The 13,779-nt window shown below is 39.0% G+C and overlaps 1 protein-coding gene across 4 annotated transcripts in view; it reads left to right on the plus strand.

The window, feature by feature from the left end:
• The window catches only part of ttll10 (tubulin tyrosine ligase-like family, member 10), a 74,864-nt gene that overhangs the window by 60,657 nt on the left and 428 nt on the right, over positions 1–13,779 (plus strand). For 3 of the 4 annotated variants that reach the window (XM_041799480.1, XM_041799479.1, XM_041799481.1), the window contains exons 8-15: positions 2,098–2,284; positions 2,360–2,531; positions 5,710–5,850; positions 10,032–10,148; positions 10,224–10,317; positions 10,539–11,128; positions 12,231–12,336; positions 13,610–13,727. In XM_041799480.1, coding sequence (XP_041655414.1) covers positions 2,098–2,284; positions 2,360–2,531; positions 5,710–5,850; positions 10,032–10,148; positions 10,224–10,317; positions 10,539–11,128; positions 12,231–12,336; positions 13,610–13,710 — 1,508 coding nt within the window. In that variant the 3' untranslated portion in view covers positions 13,711–13,727. The remainder of the gene's footprint in view (positions 1–2,097; positions 2,285–2,359; positions 2,532–5,709; positions 5,851–10,031; positions 10,149–10,223; positions 10,318–10,538; positions 11,129–12,230; positions 12,337–13,609; positions 13,728–13,779) is intronic. The other variant, XM_041799482.1, reaches the window with a different exon arrangement.

Genomic DNA, 13,779 nt, shown 5'->3' on the forward strand with positions numbered 1-13,779 from the left:
TCACCTCCCATAAGGCCCTGATACAATCACTGGGGGAACATGCTGTTGCCATAGAGATGAGTCAGCAGAGGGCAGGGCTGAGACGCAAACAGGAGGAGAAACTCTCAATAGGATCTGAATATAGAGCTGTAGCAATGATATGAGATATAAGAATATTGAATACAAAACTGGAAAAATGTCCTTTATTTAAGGACTGTAGAAGATTTCCTCCTCACTCTTTTGTTGTCTTTAGAGAAAAAGACACTCTACAGGATGATAAGTGGTGCACAGGTTATGACAAACGTTATCATTAAGTAAACAAAAGGACAGACAGCTGGATTAGATCACAGGATGATGATTGGATCTGTCAAAAGAAGACAAGGGAAAAACACAGATCACATTATCATAAAAGGAGAATAACAAAAACAAAGTGTGTTGTTTTTTAGTCATAAGGTCTTAAGGTTATCTTTTTTTTTCAACCAAAAATTATATCCACAAATTTCTCACAGGTCCTGATTCTGCAGAAAATACAACAGTGAACATGCTTTGAACAAATGTTTTGTCCGTGTGTCGGCCAGTTGGTCAGCTGTTGGGGTCTTCAGTCAGTAGGAGATAGTGTCTATCAGCAAGAGAACAGCGGAGTCATTTTGATGATGGACCACAACGACTTTATAAAGCCAAGCTCGAAAAAAAAAATCTACTTAAAATTTTGAATTTCTTTGAAATATTCCCTCATAAAATCCACTCAAATTCCTAAAATCTTGAAGAAGTTTAAGAAAATGTCTTTGAAAATTCTTTTACTTAAAAAAAATCCTATAAAAGGTACCACAGAATTTCTTAAAATATGTCTTAAATGTTTCAGTGAAACTCTACCTTGAAGCTTAAATATTCCCAAAAAAAAGTCGCCCTAAATTCCGTTCAAATTCCTGAGAAATTTTGAGAAAATTCACCCACATTTCAAATCAAATTACCCCCCAAATATTTTCACTCAAAATCTCCTTAAAATTAGAAGTAATCTCCACAGATTTTATTGAGAATTCCTAATTTAAAGCAGCCTCTTGCCAGAAGGGAGGGCCTCAAAAAGTCAATGTTTGGTGTGAGAGGGGCCAGATGCAATTTTACCTGCACGCCTCAGGGTCCTGGAGGTGTACAGGTCATGAAGAGAGGGAAGATTGCCGCTAATCACCCTCTCTGCCCTGCAGAGCACATGACCCACTGCAGCCTGTTCCCATCCCTCGCCTTAAAATTGTACTGCAGTAGATCAGTCTTTTGGGACTGTGAGGGGCCATCCATTCAAGTCCCAGTAGACCAAGGCTCGGTCCCGGCAGACCCCTGGCGGGACCGTTAAGCACTACATCTATGTTTTGCATATTTACATGCAGAGTGTGGTGGAGTGTCTTGATTCTTGTTGGAATGGAGGGTTAAACTTACGTACTAGTGGTACATGACCCTTCAAACTGAGCAAATCATTTGTGATGGCTAACGTCAGAACAAGTGTGCAAATGATGTCCTGTTGAAAAGATTTAAAACTTAAAACAACAATACAATATCATGATTGTCAGTTTTGCATCTGAAGCTTGAAGGGTAGTTCCATTTCTTGTGACTCTGTTTTGAGAGGCAAGAGGAACCTCGAAATCAAGGAAGAAAGGATGAAAGTTGGAAATGGATTGAGTTTTAGTCTGGAATTTGGGCTGGTAGCTGTGGAGGTGTAGAGGCACTGCGGTTTGGGAAGGCACCGACCCCCAACTCCTCAAGGCACTTCTGAGTGCAGCAGCCTGGCTCAGACATCTCTCCATTAATGCATGTCCATAGGGTTCTGTGCAATGCCAGCGGTTTATGTGTAGCCTAACAGAGTGAAAACATTAACTTCCCCTGAGGGATTAATGAAGTATGTCCTCTTCTAAAACTCAGAAAGTAACAGAAAAACTGAACAAAAAATACTGTCAACTGGAAGATGTTTAAGAAATAACATAGAGCAAGAAAGTATCAGAAATTAAGGAAAGGTTTCCATTTAAAAGAAACCAAACAAACAGAAAACAGAGTAAGACTAAAGAGTACTTTAATTGTTCCAAGTTTAATGATAATTTTGTTTAATTTAATAGCCTTAACTCATGGCAGGTTTGAGCTTCAAAGAGAATCAAATGTGGATTTGTAAGCCTACGGGTCTGAACCAGGGCAGAGGGATCTTTCTGCTGAAGAGCCCTGAGGAGGTTTATGCCTTCAGACTGAAGCTGCAGCATGCAGAGGACAGCCAGGCCAGCAGGAGGATGTACCACCACCAGCCTCAAGCTCGCATCATCCAACAGTGGGTGAAAATACACAACAATTTATTCAAAAATGTATACTTTGACACATTCATCATGTCTGCATTTTCTCTCAGTTATATCCAGAAGCCGCTGCTGCTGAAGGGGAAAAAGTTTGATGTACGCTCTTACCTTCTGATCGCCTGCACTGCACCGTACATGGTCTTCTTTCGTCATGGATATGTGAGGCTGACCTGTGACCTCTATGACCCCAGCTCTAACAACCTCACTGCACACCTGACCAACCAGGTACATCATTACATTTTCAGTGTTTTAAATTCAGTCAGTCATAACCATCTCATTTATAGAGCCTTTTTAAATTAAATTACTATAAAAGAGTAATGAAAGTAATGAAACATCCTCATCTTCATTTATTGCTGGGTGGCAACTTTCTGCACTGAAAAAGTGAACTGATTGTGTGCTCATCCTTTTTGGTTGTTTTTAAAACTGTTCAGACATGACTGACATAAATGAATCAATAGATTGGTCTGAGGTCAAAACGCCAGAGGCAGAAGACTTGAGTCATAACTTAGAGTACCAGAGACTTGTCTGACAACCAGAGATAAACGACTCAACTTGACCTTGATTACTTCCCCATGTCTTAAGAATTTGAAGAAATAATTGAAATGTTATATTTAGACTATAAAGCAAATTTGGGGATTTTCAGTTTACTACATGCAAATCAGGTAACACATTTAGATGCACTGGACCAGGGCTTCTCAACTGGTCTAGTTTTAGGACCCACCACCACTTCCATGAGAAATTATGACCTACATTTCTCCAAAAATTCAACCACTCATTTTCTTTTTTTAAGAAAATGTTGTCGGTTTGGACCTCAGATGGAACAAAAATCTAATGAAACAAAGAGAAAAGACAAAAACATTTTTACAAAGCACATCATCACAGAAGACTTGCCTGGAGATCTTTACACTGCTATGAAAAATCCTGATTTCTTATTTTATTGCATATTTGTCACACTTACAAATTTCATAGCATCAAACTAATTGTAATATTAGACAAAGTTGATAGATAGTTAATATAAATGCAGTTTTAAAATGATGATCTCATTTATTAAGGGAAAACATCATCCAAACCTACCTGGCTCTATGTGAAAAAGTAAATGCTCCTCCCTGCTAACTCACTGATTTACTAGTTTTTTGATCGCTGAGTTCGGTTTCATAGCCACACCTGATTACTGCCAGTCCTGTTAAATCTTAACCTGACATGCCAGATGGGTGTGTGAAACACACCCATCTGGCATCTGATAAATCTCTCATAGACAGTGTTTGGGAAAGGGCAGAGGCTTTATGGGCCAATCAGGACAACAAAACACATGACGTAGCTGCTACAGAGGATTTAACTACCTAGAGGGCTGCATAACATGAACCATGGTGACTGTAGACATGTCAGTACACGGCTTTTGTCATTTTTTAAAAGGAAACAACTCACTGCTGTGCTTTGTTCTTCTTTTAACGAAGAAATGTTGTCAAGTTCTGATAAAACTGACGCTTTAGCAGCATCCACGCTAATGTCTCCGCCATAACTGCACCGGCCTCTTGTTGCTGCTTGCTTATGTCACAACTTCGCCACACCTGAAAGTACCGCCCCTCGTCACTGATTGGTCCTGTCACTTTCTAACTGGGCCCAAATGGTTCAGATGGGAGCTTTGCAAGATGGATTCACCAGTGAGAAACAAGGAAACGGGCGAATCCATATGCTTTGCAAGGTTAGTTAAATCTAGATATCCTAGAGAGCCTGTCTGAGAAAGTGAAGTAGGCTAAATCTAAAGAAATTAAAGAACAGATAGTGCACAATGCCATTGACATCTATTAGTCTGGAAAGGATTACAGAGCCATGATCTACAACTGGAGAAAACTTGGAACCAGGACAGACAAAACATCCACAAATCATCCTTTGAGTTTTTTAAGGTCTGCACTTCCCGAGCACTTTAAGGAGCCCCCAAAGGTTCTGGTATGTACACAAAAGTTTCTTGTGCTCATTAGATCATTTCTGATGTGCAGAAGATAGTTTTGCTCTCAAGAAGCTTTTGCATGCTCACCAGAAACGGCCTTATGGCTATGAGATAGTTTCTTGTGAGAACTACAAAGCTTTGCGGGTTTACACCAGAAATGTATATATTTTTTTGTTTAAGCCCACATCCCCTAAGGGGCTCCGTAACACTTTGTATGGACTACAAATCCAGAGAGGTGTGAAAGTGGCCAATTTGTTGGGTATGTTAAACAGTCTAACAGTCTAGTTAACAGGGGTGGGGGGGGTGGGGGGGGCTGTAAATCTTTTTAAAGCCACAACACCACACATTTTGTTTTTGTTGCTTCAGAAGATGTAGTCTGTTTGATTATATAAACCCTCTTGCTTCCTAAATTTTACAAACCTTGTTTTTAATGTTAAGATCACTGGTTGTCCTATGACACTTTAAATATTATTTAAGGCCCATTTTTGCTATTCTGAGATCTTAACAAACACTGGGATGCTAGAAAAGGGAAAAAAAAGGAGGAAGCTGGTCAACAACCCTTTCCAGTCAACTAAAAAGATGATGTGACCCTGGCTGAGGAGGCAAATGTTAGCCAGGAGGCTTATGCTAATGTTACTGATCCATGCATTGATATTATTAAATCCTGTAGAGGGCCATTACATTGTGCTTTTAGGGGCACAGCTATTTCTGTGAACACGCATGTTGTCACATTATAAAGCTTGGTTATTTTCAAATGATGTCAAGAACTTTACTTGTTATCATGGGAAAACTAGCTTTGTTATCCAGATTGAAATACATGTTACTGTCCTACAAAGTGAACTCCATCCTGAGCTAAAAAATAAAAAGACAGAAAGGCAGTAAGAGGATGACATTACATACAAAAAAGTTGATAGGGAATTTTTAGAGGTGGTTTAAAAGATATCAGACTCTGGAGGCATTATCTCTTCTGAAGGTCATACCAAAGTCGAGTGGTCCTGATAGAAAATGTTTGATCACCTTTAGTTTAAAGACTTTACTTTCAAACAACTGGCAGCACACCTGAGGATCTGAGGCTTTCTTATAGGAGTGGTGGTTGTTACTCTCCTTGTCTGGCATGGGCAGGGGTGAGAGGTGTACAAAACCTTTATATACTTCTTTCAAATAGTTTTGTTTGCCTTTGCTGGTGATAAAGAGGCATCAGTGTTATTTAAGACTGCTACATAGCCAGCTACAAACTGATCACAAGAGCCTTAACCCGTTTACTGCTGATCCAGTTAATTTGAAGTGGAACAAAAGTGCCGTTCAATCTCAATAATGCTCGCACCCGATGCTTCCTAACATGACTAGTCTACACCGTATGTAAAGAGGTCAAATAGATGAGGCCTTACCCAGGCCACTAACCATCTCTCTCTGTCTGCTTCATGTGTCTGTGGTCCCCCTGCTGTCTGACTCCAGTACATGCAGAAGAAGAATCCTCTGTACAGCCGGCTGAAGGAGGAAACCGTCTGGTCCATGGAGCGCTTCAACACCTACGTCAACGAAAGGTTTCAGGTTGCCAAGGGCCTGCCCAGGGACTGGGTGCTGGGCGTTTTTGCAGTGAGTGCTGCTGTCTGCTGTAGCTCTCTGGGACCAATTACTGTGATAGTTAAAGCTGTTGGTGCATGCAGCTAATTGAGATTGTGGTTTAGGCTCGGATGATCTCATTCCTGTTAGACAATACAACATGCTATGAGGAATCACATGAGCTGTTGGGAGTTGTTTTAATTCATGGTGCTTTACAATAAAGCACGTATCTGTTTTATCTTTTAAAAACCCACCACCAGCGCTACTACTCTGTGTGGGTTACAAAGAAGCTAAAATCACCTTACAAACTCCATAAATCAAATCTATTGTTGAACACTTTACAAAGGGGCACTCCCTTGACCTTTATAAAGTCCAAAGTCAATTTACCCATGATGAGAGTAGACACTGCCTGTGAAAACAGCCTCATGATGTCAACTTTAACTTTGTCTGAGTACAGACCACACCTCTCTCAAAGACTTTTGTTATGAAGTCTGAGAAAAAAAAATACCAATGAAAGCAGACAAACCCTCAGTTGAAGATTTGCATATTTTAAACACAAAGCCTGCATTAAATTACTGTCAGTACCTTTTCAAATGGGATTGTGGGATTTTTGCATTTCATCACATTAAGGCTTCAGTCAAAGCCAGGTGATTGCACCTGCTGCTGTTTTAAATTTTTAAAAAGTTTCTTCTTTTTTTTCATTTCCAAAACTTTTATGGTATTAAAAGATGATTACGGTTGTGTAGCCTTGATGCTACAAATTATTAGGGTATATACTAGTAGTGGAATTTTATCCAGCATGCTGTTATTTCAAAACTCATTTTTGCTGATATTGGTACCAAGATATGCACACCATTTTTATTGTAAAAAACACAAAGTTTCCCCATTGTAAAGCGAGGATGATTTAAGGGGAGCTGAAAGTGCAGCAGGGCAGTAAACCGTGTGTTCACTGTTTAATGATTTAGGCTTCATTCAAAGTGTCCAGGACTCACAGTGAACTCCTGATGCGAGGCATCCAAGACTAGTACCTATACCTGTTAGTACTTCTGTACATTTCACCAATATTTTATGATTTATACTGCCAACAAGCTGATATATCAGCAAAATATCTGCTTATATTTTACTTTTAAAAGGGATATTTTGGTATTTTTGAAGTTGGGCTGTGTCAGGTACTTGGTGATAGTAGTGCCAGTAGCCTCTGGAGATTTCCATGAGCATTTCCCCTTTTAACAGGACAGGCTTGAGGAAACTAGGCTGTATAGCGCCACAGATTGGTATAATTTATAATAACGAAGCAGAGGTTCTCAACTGGTGGGTCAGGACCCGAAAGGGGGCCGTGAATCTCTTTCCAGTGGGAATGTTGGCCAAGAAAAATTTGGCAGAAACTCTGTAGAAGCCCTAAGTGGACATGAGATGAATATGTAATTTACATTTAGGTTTTTTCTGTGATAACGACTAAATTGCTGTTGTCTGAAACTCTCTACTTATCTATCTCCTTTTATTTGGATAACACTGCTGGCTTTCCCAAAATAACAAGGAAATCCCTCAAGAAATGACCTAGTTTCCATGATGTCTTGGGAAAATGCAGTAAGATAAGATGTATGTGTGTCCTTCTGTAATGATATATTTATATTATACATGTTTGTTTGTCTTGTCTCTTTGTTCAGTATATATTAATAAATATTTCTCTTTTAGGTTCCAAAAATTTTATGGAGTACATTTGAGTGATTAGGTTGGTCCTGGTGGATCCTGATGCCCACCCGGTTGAGAACCACTGATTCAGAGAGTTTAACTAAAAAAAAGGGAGCAAAAAACAATGTTGGCTCAGTTATATAAGCTTTTCAAGTGTTGTATTTTTCACCCAGAAATTCTCTGAGTTTAGTACTATTTTGCAGTGTGAGGCATGTTATTCCGCCTCAGTGTATTGGAAAAGCTGTTTGGGTTGCGGGCTTTGCCATAGCGAAAAAACAAATTTAGCTTAGGTAGTTATTTTTGCCCAGTTTTCCACTTCAGCAGCTGACACAATGTTTCAAAATGTAAACATTCTGTTCCAACTCTATCTTTTCTAATTATCAGACATTTCAGGAATAAACAACAGCCATGAACCCATAGACATCATACATCAATCAACAACAAGCAAGAAGCAACAATCAATCAACATTATATATGTATATAATGTCTATGCATAAACCTATAGCATACACTCCAATTTAAAAAATACCAAAATATCCCTTTAAAGCCAGTGTCTGTTATACCCATATCATGCTATATTGCGCATCCTTACAAATTATATTAGAGTACCAACACTGCTCAAGTGTAGCTAAGCATTTCCCTCTTTTGACCTTGATTTAGCTGTAAACTTACTTTTCTGATGTATCATATGAAGACTGTTAAGAAATGTAAGTAACACAGTTAGGCTGCACAATTATAGCCAGAAAAGTTGTCACAAAGAGAATAGAGAACATTATATATAACCCAACATAATGTAAATAAGCCAATGCATTATTCAAAATATTTTCACTGGAAATCCATATGGAGTTTACTTTCTTTATAAAATGAAAATAATTGAAGTCCATCATGTTTCTTTGATTTTGGGAGGCCAGTACCCTCATTACAATTACAAGCCAATTAACTGTGCAGCTATTACACACAGAATTAAACTAAAGCTGGCATGCCATTACCTTTGTCCATTTTTTACCACGGTCCACTATGATATAAGTGAAATATCTGTGTGGTGCTTTGAATACAATATAATATGGATCTAATACCAGAAAATGTTTTGACGCTGTATAAACCAGCTCTGAAGCCTTTCTCAGAGCGCCTGTCTCTTTAAATGTCTCTCAGATTTCATGTCTTCTGACACAGGCGGAGCTCAAGCAAAGGACTGGTTGACTTATTTTCCATATTGTGTGGGTTAATAGATACTCCAGATATTGAAATATAAATGCAAGAATGCATAGATTTTTCATGATATGACCCATGAAATTGTATTTTTGGTATGGACAAATGTACAATCACACAGGGCACCAGTAGCCTAGCTGTTAGGTCTGCATCCCAAGTACAGAGGCTGTTCTCCTCAAGGCATGTGGTCCAGGTTCAAATCCAGCCTCTAGCTCCTTTTTTCATGTCATTCCCTACTTTCACCCTCCTCCCAGTTTCTGATCCTATCCACTGTCCTATCCAAATGAAGACATACAGTTGCAAGAAACAGTATGTGAACACTTTGGTATTTCTTGGATTTCTGCATAAATTGGTCATAAAATGTGTTCTGATCTTCATCTAAGTCACAACAATCGACACACACAGTCTGCTTAAACTAATACCACACAAAAATGATATGTTTTCATGTTTTTATTGAACAAAACATGTAAACATTCACAGTGTATGGGAATGGTCCAAAATTCCTCCTGACTGTTGTGCAGGCCTGATCTGCAACTACGGGAAACGCTTGGTTGCATGTTTACATGTTTTGTTCAATAAAAACATGAAATCATTTTATTTTGTGTGGTATTAGTTTAAGCAGACTGTGTTTGTCTATTGTTGTGACTTAGATGAAGATTAGGACACATTTTATGACCAATTTATGCAGAAATCCAAGAAATCCCGAAGGGTAACATACTTTTTCTTGCAATACTCAATACTCAAATATACAGTCGATCTCAAGAAAGGACATTAATAAATTCCAATATTTCTATTCACCAAACCAAAACAACAAATAATTTTTCAACAAATAACTGTGAAAAGAACTTGAAATTTGAAAGTAAAATACAATAACTAGATGTGTTAACAATTCTCTGAACTTACTTGACATCTCTGTGACTTTGTATGCAAATCTCCCCAAGAAAGGCAGGATGTGGTTTCTTTTGACTAAACTGCAGGTATTTCAAGCTTTTTTCTCTTGTTCAAGCTGCTTATTTTGGTTTTCTGACTCACAAAGTTTTCTGTCTTCTGCTGCACTTACAGCATAAAGAGCTGTTTTCAGCTACTGTGGCTCTGGTAGACTCTGTAGTCTCTAAACCGGAAAGTCAGGGATTTGTGACCTGCAATGTTAAAAGCACTTTGCATAGTCAGACGACTAGAAAGGCACTATTGCAAGCTCAGGTTAATTTACCAGCTAAACTGCATGCATATTCTCTGATTGCTACAAAAGGCTAAATTCTAACAAATCAGCTGCTGTGGCAGTATTTGACTATTTTTGTATTTTTTCTTGTCAGAAACGTATGCAGCAGATCATGACACACTGTTTCTTGGCGGTCAAATCCAAGCTGGACTGCCGACTTGGCCTCTTTGACCTGATTGGCTGTGACTTCATGGTTGATGAGGAATTCAAGGTGGGTGATCAGTATTAAAGTTGTGTAATATTATGCACATTTTTGGTCAGATGGTGTCTTTGCATGTTATTCTAGGTGTGGCTGTTGGAGATGAACTGTAACCCGGCTCTGCATACAAACTGTGATGTCCTGAAAGAAGTGATACCCAGCACTGTTGTGGAGACACTGGGTGAGCTCATGCTATTTCCAGCTTGTTGCATTAATGCAGATATGTTATTAGATGTCTGAGTAATTTTAAGGTCATGCTTATCTAAATAATTTGTATGCACGGTGCAGTCTTACTTCCCTTTATCAAATAGGGTACTTTACTGATGTGTTTGCCCTGCAGGCTGATGCGTGATACCACCCAGCTTATTTTATCTGCTGCCTCTATTTCATGCTCTCCTCTAGATTTAACTCTGGAGATCTTCAACAAGCGGCGCCTCAGGCACAAGATTTTTCCTCTAGACAGTCAGGGAGAGTTTCTGCTGCTGTATAATGGAGTGTTTCCTCCTGATTCAGCTCCAATCTGCAGAAAAGGAGACAGAAACAGTCAGTTCAACCATAAAAGAGCCAAAAAGGCTGAGCTCAGGGGATCCAAGTCAAGGGCTGGAGGCAGAACTTTACCCTCAGCCACCCCTGATAAATCTGTAAGTGCTTCAGAGAGCAGTCAAGGACAGAGTCATTCAAAGTCCTCCTCACCTCTCCCAAATAGCAACAGCTGCAGCATACAGGCTGAGAGATATAAAAACCACAGGCCTCAGGGTGAACTCAAGCTAAGACAGTGCATTCTTCATCATAATCTGAAGGCTGCAGATGACATAAAGCACGCTGAGTCTCAGGAGGAGACGAGGGTCAAAATGCCACGATCATCAACGAGTGAGGATGTCTCCTTTTTTGACTCCCTACATTCAACAATGTCAGCATCCCTTCCTCACACTGGATCTACGGCTGAATGTGGAGACAGACTTGAAAGCAAAGAAGAGCTTGGGGAAGAAACGGTCAGAGAAGATATACAACACTGAGTTATGAGATATTAGAGAAACTGAGATGTGTAAGACGTAGGTAGCGAGGAGTGAAAAAGCTTTGGGAAAAAGCAACAATTTGGTTATACAGTGCTGTGAATTTAATACCAAACAAGGCTCAAAGTGATCATTAATGATTGATTTATCACAGGGTTAAGAATGAATAGTTTAGTTTTTATCATTTAATCCCCCAAACTTGTGAACATATTTATTATGTCACTCTATACCTAATTTTATGTTTATTTGGTGTGAGTCATTTGCATTTTCCCCTGGAATGAAGCATCCATACACATAAAGTTAATTGATGTCATTATTTTAAAAGGGTATTTTGCAAGGAAAAACAATTTTGATGACAATTTAAAACAGTTCTTTTTTTTGTTTTTTAATATTGGTAAAATAACATGACAAACTAGTGACATTCTAGACAAGCAATAAAAACACCTAAATTTTAAAAAAAATGAGGCAATACAATTACTCAGACTCAAATTAGATATATATTAATTCATCCAATTGAAATCCAGCAGATTATAAAGCAGAAATAATCAAGTTACCCGCAATTTCCACATACAGCAGCTGCACCGTAATCTGCTGGCAAATCGCTCTCTCTCTAGTAAATCGGAGCAGTTACACTGCCCGCACTCCAGTCCGGCACTGGCGCATCCCTGGAGTGCCACTCCACTGCACTTTGCTGGAGATACGATGCAAGACCGCATAAATACCCATTGATCAGAAAGCTCCAAACAGGAAGTCAAGAGTGTGGAGTAGCCGTTACTTTCAAAATACAACACAATGCACAGACTCTCGATCACTATATCAACATTACATCTCATCCTGCAGCGAGAGCAAAGGGTCACAGAGGGTCAGTGGGTCACAGCTACAATGGCGCTGCTGACGAGGAAAAGTTAACTTTTCAGGACATTTAGCCAAAACATTTTACATAAAACCACACATCCTTAATTCAGCATTAACCTTTTAACTTCCTAATGTACACACCCATGTCGTAAGCTATAATATCATGGACTCCTGCTGGTTAAAGGTAAAATAATCAGCTGTTGATGTACTATGTGGGAACTTGCAGCTCTCCTGGGTTGTCTGGCTGCTGATCAGGGCTGCGTGCTGTGGCGCAGTGCTCCGTTGGAGTAAAACCATGGCGCTGGTGCAGTCGTTGTATGTGGAAATTGCAGGTAGGCTTTTTCTGAAGACCATGTGTACAAGAGCATGTTGTAATGATTCTGTTGTACTCAGACTATCAACATTTTGTCATTAGCTACTAATGCTAATGTTTGAATGTTCAGTCTTTTATCAAACATGGCTGTAACAGCTAACTAATAACACAACAATATTACTGACATTATCGCCGTATGCAAGGAAATAAGTTGTTCTTAATGGCTTGGACTTGCTCTGCTTGTTTCCTCTCTTTCTGCATCTCCTTACTTCTTTTTTCTGCAACTCTTTAATGCCTTTACGACTCCAGCACAGCTTCAACAGTCTGTTTAACATGATCCTGACTCTGCTCAAGTTCTCTGCTCCATTAAAGGACGGTTTTCCTCTTGCTAAACGTTGTTTAATGCAGAGATCATGGTGGATTTATTAATGATCTTTATAAATAATATAAACTCGACCTGCCAACTTTGTGGTGTCCTGACTTGAGATAATTGTGGTTATGAATTGCCACTTTACAAATAAATACTGATTTATTGATTGAATGATAAGAGTTGGTGTTTTGAGACGTGGACAGGTATGTGGAAGAAATTAGAGTAAAGCATGTGGTGATGAAAATTAAAGATTTATCATCTGTAGATGATCACCTCATAAAACATGAAGAAATCACTGTTTTGCAATGCATTTGAATATTTAAAACAAACTGCTAAATAATTTCCTTTCAGAAAAAATGATTGCTATGATTTTCAAACATGTGGCCCCAAATAACATGGTATGAAAATTAAGTCAAGTAAAGAGTGGGTATGTTTTTAAATCTAGAAATGGTTCCCAATTTTTTCTGCGTGGCTCCCCTTGGTAGATGAAATATATTGTCAAGTTTTTGTCATTGTTTTATTAGATGTGTAGTCTAGTGTAGATTGAGTTGTTTACCTGGAGGTTGTCCCATGAAATTTGCCATGCATTGTTAGCAGTGTTTTTCTTTCTCTTACTTAAGTCTTGTTTTTGTCTTAGTAAAATGTTGCATCTGTTGTTTTTGTTGTTTTGTTGTTGTAGGGCTCTGTTGAAATGCTATCTTACTGTTTGCTCTGTTAGATGTAATTTTGGTCATCATTCATGTCAGAAAGCATCTCCAGCCCTATGAAACACCCAGACCTGATTGTGTCTAAACCCTCCACTGCAACACATCACTGTAACTAACCTGCAAGATCAACACAAAGCTTGTCTCTGCAGTTGTTATGACTGCAGCCCTTTACCTCTCTGTTTCATAACTAATAATTATCTCACTTCCATACTCAGACTCTGTTGCAGGTAAACACAGGCGGGTTATGGCTCCATCTTTCCCAACATGGTGCTTGCTTCATTCGCAACAAAGAGGCCGGGAACATCAGAGAGCGTGACTTATCCTCATGAGGAGGTATGATGCATTTTTATTCCTACAAACAATCAGCTCGTCTTTGAATGACACA

The sequence above is a fragment of the Cheilinus undulatus genome, linkage group 11 (genome assembly GCF_018320785.1).
Source record: "Cheilinus undulatus linkage group 11, ASM1832078v1, whole genome shotgun sequence".
Classification (NCBI taxonomy): Eukaryota; Metazoa; Chordata; class Actinopteri; order Labriformes; family Labridae; genus Cheilinus; species Cheilinus undulatus.